This window comes from Ochlerotatus camptorhynchus, unplaced genomic scaffold (assembly GCF_037179485.1).
Source record: "Ochlerotatus camptorhynchus isolate MF236.1 unplaced genomic scaffold, CSIRO-AGI_Acam_v1.1 ptg000215l, whole genome shotgun sequence".
Taxonomy (NCBI): Eukaryota; Metazoa; Arthropoda; class Insecta; order Diptera; family Culicidae; genus Ochlerotatus; species Ochlerotatus camptorhynchus.
In genome coordinates, this window is record NW_027040705.1 from 683,475 (window position 1) to 704,463 (window position 20,989).

At 42.8% G+C, this 20,989-nt stretch overlaps 2 protein-coding genes across 2 annotated transcripts in view; one reads left to right on the plus strand and one right to left on the minus strand.

The window, feature by feature from the left end:
- Positions 1–5,295: 5,295 nt before the first annotated feature.
- Positions 5,296–6,970, minus strand: RtcB (RtcB RNA ligase). The gene is made up of 2 exons (XM_065224742.1): positions 6,664–6,970; positions 5,296–6,594 (listed from the first exon to the last, which is right to left on the minus strand). Exons 1-2 carry the CDS (start codon positions 6,906–6,908, stop codon positions 5,319–5,321), a joined length of 1,521 nt encoding a protein of 506 aa, XP_065080814.1. The 5' UTR covers positions 6,909–6,970; the 3' UTR covers positions 5,296–5,318.
- Positions 6,971–15,437: 8,467 nt separating this feature from the next.
- Positions 15,438–20,989, plus strand: part of LOC135703528 (RING finger and SPRY domain-containing protein 1-like) — a 51,248-nt gene continuing 45,696 nt past the window's right edge. Inside the window, exon 1 of the mRNA XM_065224768.1 lies at positions 15,438–16,686. Coding sequence (XP_065080840.1) covers positions 16,466–16,686 — 221 coding nt within the window. The 5' untranslated portion in view covers positions 15,438–16,465. The remainder of the gene's footprint in view (positions 16,687–20,989) is intronic.

Genomic DNA, 20,989 nt, shown 5'->3' on the forward strand with positions numbered 1-20,989 from the left:
CGGAGCACTTAACTAGGGTTTTCTCTATGTGCGAGCGGAACAGGAGCTTCTCATCGAACAACATCCCGAGATAAGTAACATCAGTGGACCACTCGACCCTTGTACCATCCATTATTACGGTACAGGAGGGAGACGGTTTAAGTTTTAATGATTGTCTGTGAAGGAACATGATCGCTTGGGTTTTCGAGGCGTTGATTTTGATTTTCCACGTGGTGGCATAATCAGTAAAGGTGTCAAGGCATCGTTGGAGCTTGTTCGTAATTTCACGAGGCATCCTACCCTTGACGGCTATCGCGGTGTCATCTGCAAACAGAAAGAACACGCAACCGTCTCCTAGAGGAGAGATGTCCGACGTGTAGATGCTGTAAAGCAGTGGTCCCAGCAGACTCCCTTGCGGAACGCTGGGATCGGAAATTGTCCCGAAAGGGAACTATTCAACGACACCCTGAACGACCTTTGCTGGAGATAGTTACGGGTGATTTTCACAAGGTATGGTGGAAAGTTGGAGTTACAAAGCTTGTATATAAGTCCGTCGTGCCAGACATTGTCAAACGCCTTTTCGACGTCTAACAAGGCCATGGCTGTGGACTTGGATACAGCTTTGTTACTCCGGATGTTATTCATCACCCGCACTAGCTGATGATTGGTGGAATGCCCCTTACGGAACCCGAACTGTTCCGGAAGAAGAATGTCATGTTCCTCCACAAACTTGTTTAGTCGGCTGAGGATCAATTTTTCGAACAGCTTGCTCAGCGCTGAGAGCAGGCTAATCGGTCTGTAGCTTGACGGTAGTGAAGGGTCTTTCCCAGGTTTGCGGATCGGGATGATTTTTGCCACCTTCCAGATGCTTGGAAAGTAGTGCAGCTCCAAGCATCTGTTGAGGATGGCAGCCAGCAGCGAGTGGACCCTCGGGCTGAGATTTTTCAACGCTAGGTTGAATATTCCGTCAAACCCGGGAGCCTTCATGTTCTTACTGTATTTCAGCGCTGAGCAAATTTGTTCCTCTGTAATCCGTTCTTCTGGAGGGACGGCACAAGGGGAGGCATCTAACGTCTGGACGCACTGCACAACCTGGTTCTCGAGTGGACTTGGGATTGTAGAGCCAAGCAAATGCGACTGGGCAATGTGCTCCCCAATTGCATTGGCCTTCTCTTCGTTGGTGATAAGCCGTTCGTCATTGACTCTAAGTGGTGGAATGGGCTTGGGGTGAGACTTCAGCACCTTGGCAACCTTCCAGAATGGTCTGGAACGGTCGTCCAGGTTCTGAACGAGCCGCCCGAAACTCTCGTTCCGGATTGAGACCATTCTGGAAGCGATCTGCCGATTCAGATCGACCATTTCGTATTTACGCTGCAGATCCCCAGTCCGCTGAAACTGGCGTCTACGAACATTTCTGAGCCGAATCAAGAGTTTGGTGTGGGAATCAATTGCTTGAAACTTACCCCTCACAGGAACTCGTCGAACGCACTCTTCGTCAGCCACGGATATGGCTTGATGGAGACCCTCCAGGGCCCGGTCGATGTCCTCCACTGTGTCGAGCGGTGGGTTGTCGTCGATGTGGCGGTCGACCACGCGTCGAAACTGGACCCAGTTGACTCGATGGTAGTCCTTCCGCTGGCACGGTGCAGGGGCCACGTTGTAGCCCAGCTCGGTCAGCACCGGTTGGTGGTCCGAACTCAGGTCGTTGACGGCAACCGGCTTGGCTAATCTGGTGTTTGCCAAGAACAGGTCCAGCGTCGATGGGTTGCCCGTCGGTGATGTGAAGGTTGGTTCGTCCGGAAACCAGACGGAATAGAGACCATGCTGGGAATGGTCGAATAGCAGGCGGCCGTTCTGGTTCTGCTGGTAGTTCCGCCAGGCCTCGTGCCGGGCGTTCAGGTCCCCTCCGATTACAAAGCGGGCATTGGTGTGGGTTATGATGGCAAGGTCGTTCTTGAACTGCTGTGCTGTACCATTGCTAACGGTACATTGCCGGGGGCAGTAGACAACGATGAACCGGACGTTTCCGGTCGATGTTTCCACCTCAACGCCGACGGCCTCGATGATGGAAGTGCGGTAGTGGGGTAGGGTGCAGTACTTGATGCCTTTCTTGATGATGACCGCGACACCGCCCCCCCTGGAGCTGGTGCGATCAAGCCGGACAATGCTGTGGTCGGGCAGCCAGAAGCTGTCACCGGTCTTGAGGTGGGTCTCGGTGAGAAGGCCCACGTCGATGTCGTGCTTGCGGAGGAAGTCTGCAAGCTCAATGTTTTTCGCCCCTACGGAGCGAGCGTTCCAGTTGGCGATCTTTATGGGTTCACGGTCCATAATTAGCGACGAAGGAGATGATAGCTTGGAGCTGTTGTGTTCTTGTTGCGCAGGTGCGCTTGATGATGATGGCCTGGGCCAACAGTGTGACGATCTCATCCGTTGACAGCGGAGAATCGTCTGTAGCTTCACCGGTTGTACCGGCCAATCCCGGAGCAGGGGGATCCGTCGATGGCCCGGAGGCTTGACCGGGTACTGCAGCGGCAGCCAACTGTTGGTTGAGCGGGAGCGGCGGCAACACTGGAATTGGCCGTGATTGGACCGGTGATAACGGAGGAAAGTTCTGCGCGTTGTTTTCTGGAACCTTCTTGCGACCGGGCTGGCTGTTGGACGAGGCCTTCTTCCGGATCTCGGCGTATTCGGCCCGCTTCGGACAGGCCTTACTCGTGGCCTTGTGGGCGGCACCGCAGTTGGCGCATGTGGGAGTGGCTTCCTCGATGCTGTCGCAGTTGTCGATCTTGTGGTTTTTGCCGCATTTGATGCAGCGGCTGGCCATGCAGCAATTCCTGGTGCCGTGCCCGAACAATAGGCAGTTCGAGCACTGAGTGACGCCACGGTGGGTGGGTTTATACCGCTCCCACTTCACTACGATGTGGAACAGTGTGCGTGTCGTCTGGAGATCCTTCACGGTTGTGGAGTTCTTCTCCAGATGGACCAGGTAGAGCTGGTCACGATACTTGATGGCCTTGCTGCGGGTCATCTTGTGGACTTCGACCGGCTTGAGGCCGTTCGCCTTAATCTCGTCCATTAAGGTGGTGGTGTCCATGTCGTGGAGCCCGCGCAGCACCACTTTCAGCGGCTTGGTGGCCTCGATGTCGTGGGAGAAGTACTCCAACTTCATTCTGTCCAAGAGGGCCTGAACTGCGTTGAAGTGTTTTTCGGCCGGGACCATCAGTTTGTAGCCTTCCGTGCACCGTTGAATGGTGCAGCGAAGGCCCTGCTTAATGTAGAAATCCAGCTGCTCCCATAGCCCGGGAGGGAAGCCCTTCACGTAGAAGGGTGGCAACTTAACTTTTTTCGGCACCGTCTCAGGGTCCGACTGCGGCTGGGCTCCGTTCTGCAGGGCGGAGAACGGATTGTTGCTCAGCAGCTTTTTTGCTGCTGATACGGTGGCGCTGCTGTCTTCAGGTCTGGGTCGTTTAGTTCCGGGAGGCCCCGGCTGCGGGTCCGCAACGGCTGTCGGGATGGGCAATGGGGTTTTCTTCTGCTTCTTCTGGGCTGGCTCGGTGGTCGCGCCGTCTCCTGGGAGAGTCTGTTTTCCCGGTAAACCGGCACTCGCGTTACCGCGCGATTTCTTACCCATGGCTGGGTCAGCGAGAGCGTCACTACACAACGCGACTTGCGAACGAACGAACGAAACTAGAGAGAATTCAAATCGACTGAACTGCTCAACAGTCTGGCAGCGAATCACTGTCGGTAAAAACGGGACTTCAACGAGCTTAGGTACTTCATATTTATACCTGCTAACCTATCAAAATTCTCTAACCAATGAGATTCCGTTTACATACGGACTATCACGCTTCACGCTCACTCGATTCTACTCATTATTTATTCAACTCTAACTCTATCTACTACACCAAGGATGATGATTACCTTGCTTAAGAACTTGTTTCGGAAAGTGTCGCTCAATGACGTAAGCCAAAATATGCGAGAGCGTTTGGGCAGCTGCTTCGAAATCGGCAGGGACGAGTATTCTGTGCCAGTCCAATTTCGAAAGAAGTTCCCCGATACTGTCGTGGTCAGCATTTCGGAAATCGTAGGAGACCTCGTGGAATGAACTCAGGAATTTAGTTGCCTTCAAGTGGAATAAATAAAGGACGATGGTGTGGAACAGTCTTTATCTCAACGGAGAAACAGCCATAGACAAATGCGGAGCAGCATCCTGAGCGGTGACGAAGCAAAGGTCTAAGCTACGATTATTCTCATTAACCACGTGGTTGATTTGCTTCAGAGTGGCGATACTGTAATGATCCAAAAGGCTTACAGCTCCAGAGTGAAATGCAGAACGGTCGTGGTCCGGACACAGGAATCCACCGTAAGTTTTATCCTAACTATCAGCAGTATTACACTGCCCATAAAAGCATAACAACGCCATATGGATATTTATCAGAAATGGGTTATCCATTAGAAGTCATTGCAAACTACCTGTAGTTTACACTGAGCATTAAAAGTCATATGTTTTGTACAGAAAATATGGTGAAAAATACCAAAACTTGGTTGTCCAATCTACGGATAAAACGAATTTGAACAGCATTTTTCTTGGCTTGCTTTTTTTTCTGATGGGACTGATATGCTTTTATGGGCAGAACATATGTGGAAATAGTTTCACAAAAATCAGTTGAACTTTCATAAAGCCATTGCATAAAATCGAAGCCAACAAATCAAGAAGACTGGCAACTCTTCCATTTTCTTATACGAACGCTATGAGACAGGTTCAATCGCGCCATCTGCCGCTCAAAGGTAAATCTCGATTACTTTTTCAAAGGGACGTATCAGCTTTTGTAAACAATGCATTTGATCGTCGATTTGGCGTAACTGGTAGCTCGCACACGCTTACTAACACGACTAGCAGGTAGGGAAACATTTCCCCTTTAATGTTTCGAGCGAATTTGATAGCAAAGATTACATCCTCAGAAGAAAGGTTTGTGTATTTGCTCATTTTTCTACGCGTTGCTTCCACCTTCACTCAAGCGCAGCGCTATTATATCTGTCGCTTGGATTCTGGCAAAGTTTCCAGTCTTTTTGATATGATGTCTTCGATAAAATGTTAAACAAAAAGTCGTGGTGCATCAGATTAACCATGGACGACGAGAAAGAGTTAGCATGAAACCGTTAAAGTATAAAATTCTATGGAAGCAAAATTAGAAGGATTTCTCAAAATATCAACAATCGGGTCCCCTACTTTCGATTTCATATATTAAGAGAACGCGATTATCGGTTACATTACCTTAAATATCCACTCGTCGAAATGCACTCAATTCGAACCTTCAATTGAGACTCTTCAAAATTCCTTAACCCTTGATAACGGCAATCGGCCTCAGTTTGATACACTTGGCACTGATCCCGACGTCGTGGCAAGTCTGCACTACGTCCCTTACATCCTTGTACGAATCCGGTGCCTCTTCCTGGACCAACTTTGGCGAAGCAACACGAATGGCGATTCCCTTTGCTTCCAAGTCCCTTAGAACGTCCTTGTAGTCCAAATTACGGCGGGACTTGGCCCGAGATAAGCTACGACCAGCTCCGTGACATGTCGAACCGAAGGTGGCGGCCATACCCTTTTCCGTACCGGTCAGAACAAAACTGCACGTACCCATTGAACCACCGATCAAAACGGGTTGACCCGTGAGTTGATAATCAACCGGAATCAGCGGATGGTGCGGCGGGAAAGCACGAGTCGAACCCTTGCGATGAACCAACAGTTGCTTAGGACGACCATCCACCATGTGTTCTTCCATTTTGGCAACGTTATGCGAAACATCATAAATGACATGCATGTCCAAATCATCAGGAGTGGTGTTGAACTGTTTGGCAAATGCCTGGCGGGTGAGGAATGTCATGGAACTACGATTCACCCATGCAAAATTGGCCGCCGCAGCCATGGCTTTGAGGTAGTTTTGTCCTTCCACCGAATTGATTCGAGCACAAGCTAGCTGCCGATCGTTTGTTTCAATCTTGTCTCTCTTCATAGCCTTCTCCATCTCAACCAGAGCATCGGTAGCTACCTGATGGCCAAAACCACGACTTCCCGAATGAATCATCACACAAATCTGTCCCAGCTCTTCGATTCCCATCTTGCTGGCAGCAAACTTGTCATAAATCTCTTCCACCACCTGAATTTCAGCGTAATGATTTCCTGCTCCCAACGTTCCCAGCTGAGGCAAACCTCGCTTCTTAGCCCGCATGCTCACTTTACTGGGGTCAGCATTCAACATCCTTCCATACTCCTCGCAATGTTCCTTATCTTCCGCCCAAACATATCCCTCTCGCAGCGACCAATCCATGCCCATCTCCAGTGCTTCCTCCAGATCGTGTGCGTTCATCGGAATGATTCCCTTCGATCCCACACCGACGGGAATATGGTCGAACAAGCTTTGGGCCAACAGTTCTTGAACTGGCTTCACGTCTTTTTCGAACAGATTCGTGCGCAGCAATCTCACGCCGCAGTTGATATCGAAACCGACACCTCCCGGCGATACGATCGACGTCGGATCACCCATATCGAACGCGGCCATATTTCCGATCGCAAAACCGTACCCCGAGTGGATGTCCGGGAGGCCAACCGATCTGAAATAGAAGCATTGCAAAATTGCATCATTATCATGCAACTTATCAACAATATTAACACTGACTCACCGGCCAACGATACCGGGCAAAGCCGCCACATTGGCAATCTGTTTCACACCCGGCAGGAATCCACCCGTCATGCCAGGGCGACAGGAATTTCGCAATTCGTCAAACATTAACCTCTCGAGCTTGCTGTTGGCGTAGAAGATTCCTTCCACATTCATGTTCGGTTGGAATCCCTTTTTGATGAGGAAGCTGTTCGGCGAAATTCGCTCGATATACTTAAGCTCCTCGTTGTACTCGCGAACCACCATTTTACCAGTTGTACCGGGTCGCACGCACTAGGAACTAAACTACAACTTTATGAAATTGTTAGACAATGGCGTATTTTTAGCAGTTTTTCAATTAATTCCGGTCCTTATTTTTCCGATACTCCAAAAGTTAGGAAACACTAATGATTTTTGACAGATTGTTTTCGGCTTTGCGACGGATGAAGCTTGCGACTCAACGACAGATGATAACTGACAGAGTGGACCAGAGTGGAAAATATAAAAACAGGGGCTAATATTTAAACGAATGTTTTGATGAAATTAACGAAACACACTGAGAAAAAAGAACATCCCCAAAATATCAGGGAAAACATGTCAGAAGGGTCTAACTCGCAACGAAAACAATGAGTGAACTGGATTTCTTACGAATGACCACTCACCAAGCAACACACCCACGCTGCTACTATAGAGGTAACTCTAAGACCAGAAGGTCCTGAAGAAACGTGCTCAACTTTTTGGCTCAATCGTAATATAATCGATCTTTCCCTTATCGATTTCTTTTGAACTGCATACTGGGTCAAGAAAGGCTAAAAAAAGTAATTTATTTAGTGTGGCGGAGGCCCCTCGACCGGGCAGCGAATAAGGCATTTTACGAGACAGATCGAGTCAGCTGATTTTATCATAGAGGTAACTCTAAGACCACTGGGTCCCGAAGAAAATCATTATTATTTTTGGCTCACTCAGTACCAGAACAACGGTCCCAAGCAGTCCCAAGCTATTTCACTCACCCCTGCATGTTCTGCATGAATCCACACACCCCTGATGTTATCTGTCAAACTTTCATAGCGAATCAAAACAAACATAGTGTAGTAATAGAATTTCAACTAGAATAGGGTACGTTAATCGTTTGCTTGGGACCAATAGGCTACTAAAGTGGTGAGCCAATTTAAAATCGTTAGTTTCGTATTGATTGTTGATTTTATTCTGTTTACTAATTTTGACATTTACTGGCGGACCGAATATCTTCATTCGCAACTACACGGCCATCAAAAGTGACTCACGGAGTGTGTTTAGCTTGCTTACTTTTGGGTAAATCCGTGGCAAGCCCATATACTTGTGAGTTACTTTTGTTGGCCGTGTAGAGAATCAAAACAAAAATATCAGACGTAAACAATAACAATGCCACGAGCGGCCCGCCAGGAACTGTCATTAAAACGTCTCGTAAAATGGTTTATAGGTGAACTGAGACACGGTTACCTAAACAACTGGACCGACGATAGGAAGAAGATGACGTGTCATTCGATGAAAACTGAAAAAATCGTTGTATGTCCTCTCAAACGAAAATTGCTTGATGTGTAAAACGTTTTAATCTGTGAACGAGAAATTAGGTGGAGAAATTCAAAAGAAAGCTCTAAGTGTAAGACGGAACTATATTTGTTAATTAGTAACAAATGTTGTGCTTTGATAGGTCAGGAATTATCGTCCACATCGCATGAAAGAAGCGAGAGATAGTCGATAACCAGTAACCACCCGCATAAAAAATAACCATAAGAAGTGCCTATATAACCACCAATTCGGGATATCATCCCAACTTTATGAGGTATGGTCGTACCATCTATGATATCGTTAGTGTATGGTGTTCGTTTATTAGGGCACAAAATAATACCGTTTTGTGAGTAGTAGAAAACACTTTTATAAACATAACCTCATTGAGTCTTTTATAAACATAACCTCATTGAACACTTTAGCATTTCGTGTCCTATCCCGTTGCACGTAAAAACGTTATAACTTTTCAGCTGCGTACCAGGCTTATGTTATAAAAATATAGAACTGATTATAGCTTCCGTGTTTAAGCTTTTCTTTGCTGTACAAAAATAGAAAAAAATATCAAAACACTGAAAAACTTTAGTAGGGTAGAGCGCTACTTCGTCGTAATCGCCCATTTCCGTTCTATCGATCAGAAAAGATCAATAATATCAATGATTTCACCGTGCACAAATCAATTATAGGTTTTTTTTCCGATACGTTAGTTCATTAGCTACAACATAAATCCTATTAGAGCGCATTGTATGAATATTTACGCTCATTGTTCTCAAAACAAAAGAAGCGCTTCTAGCAAATCCCCTTTTTCTACGTTTATCCGTAGGACGAAGAAAATCTAATGGCGTTTCAATGCGTTTGGACGGAATTGAAACTCGTAGGACGAATTTAGAATCAAGAAGCAGTGTTAGATTTTAAACAATATCTCAACAATTTGTCACTCTTTATCAAATCTAACAGTACGTATGGAAAGGTGAATAAATATAGAAGTCGTCTTTGAAAGAAATATTCCATTTTTTGTTCAAACCCGTTCAAAAAATAGAGGTAAAGCACGGGTTGTGCTTAGTAGGACGGAAATTAGATCAAAAGCCCTAAGTCAATTTAATTCATAAAATACATCGCGTTTCAACCGAAAACCGTTGCAAGTTTTTGGAGAGTAGCAGCAATTGGTGGACACTAACGATTTTAAATTGGCTCACTACTTGACTAGCCTATTGGTCCCAAGCAAATCGATTAACATACCCCATTCTAGTCGAAATTCTAGCACTACACTACACACTTAATCTAGCTCGGTAAAATCTCCAACAGCCGATTACTTCGGCATTCATTTTTGCTGATATCTCTGCAAAATATCTGTTTGTTAGCTGATATCTCAGCAAAATGTTATTTGTTAGCTGAGTCTCGGCAATTGTTTGACTGAATCTCAGCAAAATAAATTGCAGAATTACTCGGCTGTTGGAAACTCGGCAAAAAAATTTAAGTGTGTACACACTTAATCTAGCTCGGTAAAATCTCCAACAGCCGATTACTTCGGCATTCATTTTTGCTGATATCTCTGCAAAATATCTGTTTGTTAGCTGATATCTCAGCAAAATGTTATTTGTTAGCTGAGTCTCGGCAATTGTTTGACTGAATCTCAGCAAAATAAATTGCAGAATTACTCGGCTGTTGGAAACTCGGCGAAAAAATTTAAGTGTGTATGATTGTTTTGATTCGTTATGAAAGTTTGACAGATAAAATGAGGGGCTCGTGGATTTTCTTATATTTCGAGGGATATCGATTAGCTTGGGACCGAAGATAGTAAAAGAGCGGAACCAAAAAGTTGAGCACATTTCTTCCCAAAGCAAATTCAATGATTATTGTTATGTGTCCCACACAGGGTTGCTTCCACCACAGACAAACAGACGTAACTTTTTGAAAAAGTTTTCCTTGAAAACATAATAACTCAAAACATAGGATTTCAGTCACCACATCTCTCGACCTTCTCGCGGAAAACAAGCTTGCTCGCAAACTCGCAAACAATATTGCATAAAAGTTCTGTAGAATGTATAGAAACGTCAAAGTGATCCGATGCCAGCGCTGCGGCGAGTAGTTCGCGGAACTGATAATATTCAAATCAACCGTTAAATGCATGAACGAAGATACACAATGAAGCGTTACGTCTGTTCATCTGTGCTTCCACTCACTTGCTATAAAAAAAATATTTTCGGAATTATGAAATCGTTAGACGTTATTATGATATTTTGAACTTGTAAGTTAAAAGAAGAAATTGCAAAGTATGTGTATGACACATGAAACCTGTCCTTTTTGCTTTCAGAGTGTCACAATCAGCGATTTTATGATTCGTGACCGTTCACTCAGAGCACTCGCACAATAAAAATATGTCGAATTTAATGAGTTTTCGGGACCTTCTGGTCTTAGAGTCCCTCTATGTTATTACCAAGAATTCTAGAATCGCTGATTGTGACACTCCGAAAGCTAAATTGACAGGTTTGTCAAACACATACCTTGCAATCTCTTCTTTTAACTTACAAGTACCAGGGTTACTTCCACTCACTTGCTATAAAAAATTCTTTTTTTTTCCGAATTATGAAAACATTAGATGTTATAGTGATAATTAGCAGGGTTGCTTCCACTCACTTGCTATAAAAAAATATTTTTCGGAATTATGCAATCATTAGATGTTATAATGATATGTTGTACTAGTAAGTAACAAGAAGAGGGTGTAAAGTATGTGTTTGACTCATAAAACCTGTCAATTTTGCTTTCAGAGCGTCACAATCAGCGATCTTATGATTCATGAGCGTTCACTCAGAGTGAGCGCTCACGAGTCGTAAAATCGCTGATTGTGACGCACTGAAAGCAATATTGACAGATTTTATGTGTCAAACATATACTTCATGACCTCTTCTTGTAATTTACAAGTACTTATTAGCATTATACTATTTCATGATTTCATAATTCCAAAAAACATTTTTTTTATAGCAAGTGAGTGGAAGTAACCCTGATAATTAGTACTTGTAAGCTACAAGAAGGCGTCGTGCAGAATGTGTTTGATACATAAAACCTGTCAATATTGCTTTCAGTGCGTTACAATCAGTGATTAAACGATTCGTGAGCGCTCACTCTGAGTGAACGCTCGCGAATCATAAGATCGCTGATTGTGACGCTCTGAAAGCGAAATTGACAGGTTTTATGAGTCAAACACATACTTCACGACCTCTTCTTTTAACTTACAATTTCTAATTATCACCACAGACAAACAGACATAACTCTCGCAAGTTGTTCATCGAACAAGAATTTAACGGTAAATTTAAAAGTATCGTAGTTGGTAGTGCCGCCACCAGTGGCGTGCATAGTCAAAGTCCTTGTGTTTGACGTTTACACACTACCGCCATCTGTTCAGCGTGCTACCCACCACAGTGTACTCATCAGATGGCGGTTATGTTTTAGCGACGATGTTTTACAGTTAAAAATATTCAATGTGTTATGTCTGTTTGTCTGTGTTATCACTATAACATCAATTGTTTTCATAATTCGGAAAAACAACTTTTTATAGCAAGTGAGTGGAACTAACCCTGACAAGTACAACATATCATGATAACGAGTGGAAGCAACCCTGATTAGAAGCATGTATTGAGATTTTCACGTCCGGTTGTATTGGTGCTATGTGTGAGAGCGTTTTTGGGGAAATCAGAGGAAAATACACTACAAATCGCTGTCAAACTCACTTTGGCAAATCAAATTTCATACATTTTTTAGGGAAGCCAGAGGAAAATAATAAACAACTTGACACGGCGATGCACCCACTAGTGTGCGTGCGTTAAACGTCAGTAATCTCTACACGGTAACCTGCGTAAACACATTAATGTTTAAAATTTCACACATTTCGTGAATAAAGGTAAACCGATCAAACGTCAATAGAAGAGTATTTTTTACACATTTTTCAAGTACGGTTTTTACTGCAAAATGTATAAATGTAATCATTTATCCAGCTTTCCATGCTCGGTAATGGCGTCCTGTTTGTATGAACAAATCTATCCTTCACTGTGCTATCTGGAGGTTCGGATTTTGACCCTTCTCTTTCCCTCTCCCAGGAACAGAAGAAAAAGGAACAACATACGCCCTCCAGTTAGTGTCAAAAAGCACAGTGAAGGATACATTTATTCCTACAAACAGGCCGCCATTACCGTGCATGGAAAGCTGGATAGATTTTAAATATGATGGGGACGAATGGAGTTTTTTTATTTGTGTCAATGATAAAATAAAGGTTGCTCGGATTCAATACTATTTTATTAAAAAAAAAATCACAGCCAGACACCGAACCAACCAGAGCATCCCTCGTTCATGCCATTTTTTCACCAGTTTCTTTTCCCTCGTTCTGTCAACGCGTCAGCTGTGTTGAATAAAAACAAAACAGATGGAAGTCAGTGATGTCGGTTCTACGAAATTTTCCATAGATCTATAGAATTGATCGAATTCTGCAGAAACACGGATCCGTAGGAAAAAGTTACAGAAGCTTTCATCTTTTTTTAGGGGTTTGTTTTGTTTGTTTAGTGTGCTCCTTCCTTTGCTGGAAACAAGTTTTTAAACGAGGTAATGCATCACTAAGTATTGCCCTTTCTACCACCGCTCATCACTTTAATGTGTGTTCAGCAAAAATATATAATATGTATCAAGCAATAAAATTCATGGTGAAGTATTTAACATCAATAACTGGCAAAAGGGGTAAAATTTGATAGAATATTACAGTCATCAACATGTTTTGTTCTCGAATTTTGTGTTAATCGTACAGCGTAATATTAGGAATGGAATGACTAATGTGCAGCACTTTTGATGTAATATTCAAAAACTTTTTTTTTCTGTATTCGTCAGATTTGGTATATGTCTCCAGTGGGATGCCTTGACCACTTATCATTTTCAAGAGCTGACATCTACTAACTAGACGTAAAATAGAACTGGCATCACTGATAAGTTCGAAATGTAGTGGCTTACTCAATGCTTCAGTGGCGCCACCATGACAAATGCAAGCACATTCCCAACTAAAACATTATTTGCGATGAATGTCATTGTGAGTGTTATGTCTGTTTGTCTGTGGCTTAGCTATGAAAATATAATAAATCACTTACCCTCTATCTCGTCAAGTGGGTTCTTTAAGGCTCGCTTTAAGGGTATTGAGGTAAATGCATATTCGTAATCTGTATTAAAAATGGAACCCAAACCCAAAATTTCATCAATTTTGGTACACTGGAACTATTTTAAATAAGTACGATTACATTTGCAACAATCACCTTATTAGCGCCCCTTGGTGTCACTTTGTATGGGAGCGAGCTGTCAGTTTGTCAGTTTAGTGTCAAACAGTGAAGTTATTATTTTGCTTTAAATCTTGATTTAAAAATCGAGATGAAAGTGTGTGGATTCGAAAAAACTATAGCTGTGCTCAGAAAAGGAAGCTCTTTCAGATTATATGTGAAAACCGATATATTTTTCAACATTAAATTTTTTCGCTTAGGCAACCCGAAAAAAAAATTACAGTGAAATTTTCAGTGGAAACAATGCTCTAACATTAATATTTATTGTAGACAATAAAAATGATTGTTATAATGTTGTACCCTTCCGAAAACGGCGAAACTGCTACCTAGCTGTACAATGAATGTACATAATAAAATGTTGTAACAATGATTTTTATTGTATTTTTCATTTATTTTATTGTTAACATGATTCGATCACGAACAATAATGAACAACTCTATTACAATAAAAATTGTTGTTACATTAAATATTGGTGTGTTTTTATTGTGGGTTACTTCACGAACAATAAAAATAAATCTGATTGAAGCATGCAGACTATGAGAGGGTCAGCAACACTGCCAATGTAATCAAGATAGGCGCTGCTCGTATGGCTCTTGCTTTGACAGTTCGTTTGGCTCTATTCATTGCCAAGTCAATTGAACGCAATATTTTTACTCATTTAATGGGTAGTCCCAGTCTCCTTCGAAAATGCTTATTTTGTAGTCATTATTGGGTATTTTGCGGTTATCGTGCATACAATAATAATAAAAAAAATCCACCACTTGAAGATGTCAGGAAATAACTCTCAGGTGGAAGCATATTTCATGGGCAATTCTCTCCAGTTGAATGCATTAACTTATCAACGACGCTCAACCACCAAGGAGACGTGACCTAGAGAGATCGAGTGCAGGGGAGTTGACCTCCATTTCTCACAAGTTCCGGATCGAATCTCAATCCATAACCAGTAAAAAAAAGGACTCACCCGTAACAGACATACCACCCCCTCCCTTCCCGGGGCGATGTTTTACTTTTTCGATTTATTTTTAAAGTCGATAAAGTAGATCTGTCAAGCCAACAAATACACTCTAAAGTACACTGTTATTTTTTTTTAATCAATAAATTCGCCAACCAACAGTAAAATAACAATAATATATAATGTTATTGAAAAAAAATTATATGGGGAAATCACGAAAATTTCATTGTTAAGATACTTAACAACCCCCCTTTTTTATTGTAAATTTTCCATTTACCATGAAATTTGCTGTTTTGTACAACATAAATTAAGGTAAATTTATTGTAGACGTAACAATATAAATCATTGTTAAGACAATAATTTTCGTCTTATTGTTACATTGTTTTTTATTGTATTTTTGTTGTTATTTTTTTTCGGGAAGTGCATCAACGAAGCAGGATGCAACAAGTTTTAAAGTTTTTTTTTTCCCATTAATGAGTTTAAAAATACACATTTTTTGATTGGTAATACATTCTGAAAATGTGTATTTTTACACATTTTAAGAGCTCCTAATTTACACAATTTTTGACTGCTGCATATAAACATAACAAATGTGTATTTTTTACAGCCCTGTGGCAGACGCGTAGGCAACATGTTATACCGTGACAGCGGGCCCAGCACAGCAAAATAAACGATTTGAGCCCGGAACATGCTGTCTACTGTCAAACGCTGCTGTTGGTATAGGCCTTGTCACTGGCCTGATTTTTTACTAATTAATGTGTTTACACTGGTTACCGTGTATGTCAATGGAATAATCCATTGATTTTTTCTCTTATTTAAGTATTTCCGTCTCACCGTGTTTAGCCTTCCGGAAATCTTTTATGGCACACAGTTTTCGTTTCAGTGTACCCGATTTGACAGCCAAGAGCACTCACACAACGATAAATACGTTTTTACGCAAAAAAAATTGAAAAACTTCAACGGCATCAGTCACCATCAGTCGTCCGTCTGTTTCATTCAAGAAAAAGTCACGTACGGTTGTCGTCGTTTCCTGCAGCCAGCGGATTAGCCACCGTGTGCATATGGCGTAAAGGAAAATAAGAAGTTATACTGGTCCTAGCTGTTGCATATTTGAATCTTCCAGATTTTCCGTCTAGGGTGCGAACTTTCAAAAACAAAATCTTCACAAGTTTCGTGGAAATAGGCAAAAGCGGTTTCCGTGCCCGTATGGGAAAAAGAGTGATGTGCTGTAATCTCAGTTGAAGAAAATATTTTTGTCTGTAATCGCTCGTCATCCGTCACGACGTCCCGAGTGGATACGGAATGTTGGTTCTCGGGTGAAAAAAAAAATTCAACAAACTGTCGGTCGTAGTTGCAGTCGTTTATGTTGACGTTGTTTCGCTGCTGATGCTGATGACGATAGTACCTAATTGCAAATATATTCGATTGAAGGAATTCGATAATCGGCACTCCCGTCCCGTCGTCTTCGCTGGCTGGTATCGTAAATCTGTCTGCGCTGCTAGTTCATCTTTTGACGTGTGAGTGTGTTTATTTTAGTGGCGAACATGTTTTGTAATGTGAGCTAAAGAATCTTTTCTTGAAAAGAGCGTCTCTTCCTGTGAAGAAAACCAGAAACTGCAGAGATTCCAGAGTGACACCAGGAAGGTACACGCAGCACAACAAAGGGCAAACGAAAACAGTGCTCTTATCACTAGCAGTATTTAGAAAATAGTTTGTTGTTTGGCTGATAAGGATTGAAGGAGTCACATAACATCGCGAGGTGAAAAATTAAGCACAAGAAGACAGTGAATCGTCGAGTGGCCGCCAGAGAAAGGCGAAGAAAGTGGCACAAAATTGTCGAGAAAAAAAAGCTAACAACGAACAGAAGTGAAATCGTGATGGTCGATCGAATGGAAGAAGTGAATTTCTAGCATTCGGTTACGTTTGTTTGTTTGTTTGTTTGGAGGTTGGTCGGTGATAGAATTCAGTTTGCGGCGGAATCAAAGCAGGAAGTACAAAGGAGCTTATAAACAACCAGCATGGGGGTCTGTCTGTGCAAGGATAAGGTGGAGGAAGGCTATCTGAATGAGAATAGTCGCGATTCCTACACCGCTAGTGGGAACGAAGTTGGCGACGGAAGTCGGACCGTTGGGTCTCACGGGGGGAGATGCCTGCGGACTGACCGGAAGGCGTCACTGTCGGACACCGTGGACGATTTGGTTAAGGAGACACTGGAGATTATCGGATCCATTGTGGACAAGTAAGTGTGCAACATAAGCTCAACTAGATTTGTACCAACATATTTTATTGTTATAATAATTTGTAATTATTGGACAAACCCTCCCCGTGGCTAGTTTTTTGCACCTTGACGTTGGTGGGAGGGCTTATTCTCATTTCATAAATGGAGCGTTGGAGACGGTTGAACTTTTCGTGTCTGTCGGGACTCAACACGACCAACGGAGCTTTCGTAATGCGCAATTCGATAGAGCTTGCCAAATGCGTTCGTATGTAGTTTGTGAAATTTAGTGGGTACGAAAAATCGTCAGCGAGATCGGCGAAGGTATTCTATATTTCGTATTTATAAAACTAAGTCCATACTGAATTACAGAAGGTCAGGAGTCTTCTCAAAAATCAAGGTTAAGAGGACATCATTTAATTTCAGAAACCTTTTGATCAATGTTCAGGAAGCGTTGTAGAATTTCAAATAACATAATAGAACTTCGGGGAACTTCGTAGAACTTTAGAAAATATCGTATCAGTTCTGGAAACTTTCTAGAGGTGCAGTAAATTTTTACAAGAGTTTAGCAAACATAGTAAAAGCTTAACGAACGTCACTGCAGAGAATTTTGTAGAACTTCAAAATAATTTTGTTCAGTTATAAAGATGTTCAGAGAGCTTTGTAGAACTTCAAGGAACTTTGTATAAACTAAGTGAAGTTTAGAGACATTTAGCGAATTTTGCAGAAATTCGGGGAATTTCGTTGAAACTGAGTTATTTTTCCTTTAACTTCACTGATCTTCTTAAAAATTCAAGGACTCTGTAGATGTTCAGTGACATCGTAGAAATTCAGGAAATTTAATAGAAATTCGGGAAGCTTCGTATAGTTTCAGACCATCTTCTAACTTCAGGGCACTTCGTTAAAGCTTTATGGAATTTTTTCCTTGACCTGTTTTCCGTCGATCTTGTTTTCCGTACTGAGTACCAATGCTACCGGCATTTTTTTTTTATACAGGAGGGAATTTGCTTCCAGACACCTGAGAAGATAACTCAGGGTGTGGGGATGGGAGAAGTAGCACTCCCGATCCACTAAACCTTACCCTGTGCTCTTGGCCCTTGCCCTCCCCGGAACCGCCCGAAAGCATTGCGTCATGGGAGGGGGCCGGTTGCGCTATGGCGCATCACTAGTGGCGCATCACAGACGTGACACTCGCTACTGCACAGTGAGCTGCTGTGCTGGGCCTTCCTCTTAATCGTTCGTCGTTAATTGTTCGCCTGAGTTCTAGAGCAGACGTGGCAGCAAACCAGCTGTCCACGGCGGGACAGGACAGACGTGACTGCGTACCAGCTGCGTGTGCTGCGACTTGGTGAGAGTCGTCTACACTCTAAGAGCCCGGTGTCACTCCTGCCTTTGCACGACGAGGGTTTGTGCAGGGTTTATCGACCTCCTGGGACAAGCTGGATGGGGCTCCAGCGTCCTTACTCTGTTGTAATTCGTTGCTCTGTTGTAGTTCGTTTAGCCGCAATATCTCTCCCTTGGGTTTGATAATTAACGTTTCCAGCGCACACCACGAGGAGGTGAACTACTTCATACCCCCATGCTACCGACGGCATGGAAGCAGCTCCCACACCTGGACCCTACGTATCGACCCATTAACTCATAGACCGGGGGCCAACGGCTGAACTTCCCGTGAAGGCGTGATCAGAGATTTTATGCCTCAGAAAATCCCGGCACCGACTGTGATCGAACCCAAGCCTTTTGGGGTGAGAGGCAATCACGCTTACTACTACACCACCACCGCCGCTTAGTTTAATGAACTTGGTGTAGTTCAGGGAATTTCGTAGAAGTTCAAGGAACTTTGCAGTAAATCGCAGATATTCAACGAAATTCTTAAAAAATTAAGGATTTCAGAGTAGTTCAGCGAACTTCGTAGCTTACTTACTTACTTTTGCTGGTCCGACGTCCCTCAGGATTTGACCTGCATAACAATGTTGCGCCAACTAGCTCGATCCATGACTGCTTGTCTCCAATTCCTCAAGCGTCCCACACTTCCTAGATCTTGTTCCAGCCGGATTTGAGGTAAACACCATTTTTGCGGGATTATTATCTGGCATTCTTACAACGTGTTCCGCCTACTGTACCCTTCCAGCTTTAGCGGCTTCTGGATACTGGGTTCACCATAGAGTTCCGTTCGTGGTTCATTTTTCTCCTCCAAAGACCGTTTTAATATACCCCGCCAAAGATGGTCCTAAGCACATCGAAAACTCCCAGTGCTTGCAGGTCCTCCTCGAGCATCGTCCATGTCTCATGCCCGTAGAGTACTACCGGTCTTATCAGCGTCTTGTACATGGTACACTTAGTGCGGAGATGAAGTTTACCCGACCTTAGGGTCTTGAGGAGTCCGTAGTAGGCACGACATCCAGCAATAATGCGTCTGCGAATTTCTCTACTGCAGTTGTTATTTGACGTCACCAATGATCCGTGGTACACAAATTCATTCACCACCTCGAACTCATCTCCGTCTATTGTTACACTTCTGCCAATGCGAGCCCTATCGCTCTCGACTCTTCCAGCCAGCAGATACTTTGTCTTTGACGAATTCACCTGTAATCCAACCTTTTCTGCTTCACGTTTCAGCCTGTTACTAGTCCGCCACCGCCTGAAACGTTCTTCCGACAATGTCAACGGCGTCAGCGAAGCCGTATGTTAAAGCCCGCACGTTTCAACCTTCTAGCGCAATGTTAAACAGGAGACAGGAAAGGCCATCGCCTTGTCGAAGTCCTTTGCATATTTCAAACGGGTCGGATAGCGCACCCGATATCTTCACGCAGCGCTGTACAGCATCCATCGTAGCCTTATTCAGTCTCGTCAGTTTCCCGGGAAAACCGTTGTCGTCCATAATATTCCATAGCTGTTCACGGTCAATAGTATCGTAAGTGGCTTTGAAATCGATGAATAGGTGGTGTGTAGGAACTTGATATTCGCAACATTTTTGGAGGATCTGCCGCAACGTGAAGATTTGGTCTGCTGTCGATCGCCCGTCCACAAAACCGGCTTGATAATTTCCCACAAATCTGCTTGCTAGCGGCGATAGACGGTGGAGGATGATCTGGAAATGCACTTTGTAGGCTGCGTTGAGAATGGTGATCGATCGGTAGTTCTCACATTCTAACTTGTCACCTTTCTTGTATATTGGGCATATCAGGCATAACATTTGATAACGGCATAAAAGCATTTGTAAACAAACTTTCTAAGGCCCTTTACACGCGAACCAAAGTACGCCCACGCAAACCAACAACATCATCGGATAGGGGCAACTATCACCTTTCCGAAAGTGGTATTGACTTGCGTGGGCGTAAAGGGCCTTAGAAAGTTTATTTACAAATGCTTTTGTGCCGTTATCAAATGTTATGCCTGATATTATAACCGACGGACTGACATGACACACACTCCAAAAAATATGCACGTCCGATCTACGTGAAAACATAGGTAGCTTTCGTCGTAACATTTACGTTAATGTCATGTAGCCAAAAATATTCGCATTTAGTGGTCAACGTGAACAGTAAGGTAAATTTTACGTGATTTCCATTTAACTTGGAATAGATTTTCACGCAATGTTTACGTGATTTTTAAATGATATTTACTGACATTTATTGTTTATTGATTTTTACTAAGATTAAAATGGATTTTCACGGAATGTTTACGTGATCTTGAAGCAACGTTTACAAGATCTAAAAACACCAAGAAAATAATTTTTAAACATTTTTAGATTTTGTAATTAAACGTAAAGCATTTCTCTATTGCCATTAAAAAATTAACACTGAACATTTCGTTGCCTCAAATCTTTGATCAGGACCATTCTGATGCAATATCTGTTTGTGCTGTCTTATTCAGAGTTATGATATTGATTCCAGCCTCTGAAATCTAAATAAATACAATTATTTGCGCGGTCTTCGAATGATGTAAAATAGTATAAAAACACCTTCTAGTTTATGCAGTGTTAGTGTTAGGAAATCCAAAAATGAGAGCAACTCTTCCTCTAATGAAGTTGACGCCATATTGAATAACTTTTTCATACATGTAAATCACGTAAACCCATTTCACGTAAGCACTTTCATCATCAGCTCCAGTGAACATTACATGGTATGTTTGTCAATTTCACTACCATCATGTAATAATGGAAGTTGAAGTAATCGAAATGGCTACTTGATTTTTCACGTAGGTTGAACGTGTATGCTTTGTAGAGTGTACATGCTTATCACATTCTTTTTACGTGAAATTCCCGTAGTATCAACCGACATGAAAATCACGTACATTTTATCAAAATTCCATTTGACATTGATCT

Coding starts and splice junctions, on each gene's coding strand:
- RtcB (XM_065224742.1), bottom strand. CDS start 6,908: ATGGTGGTTCGCGAGTACAACGAGGAGCTTAAGTATATCGAGCGAATT. Junction 6,595..6,663: donor TTGCCCGGTATCGTTGGCCG/GTGAGTCAGTGT, acceptor CTTCTATTTCAG/ATCGGTTGGCCTCCCGGACA.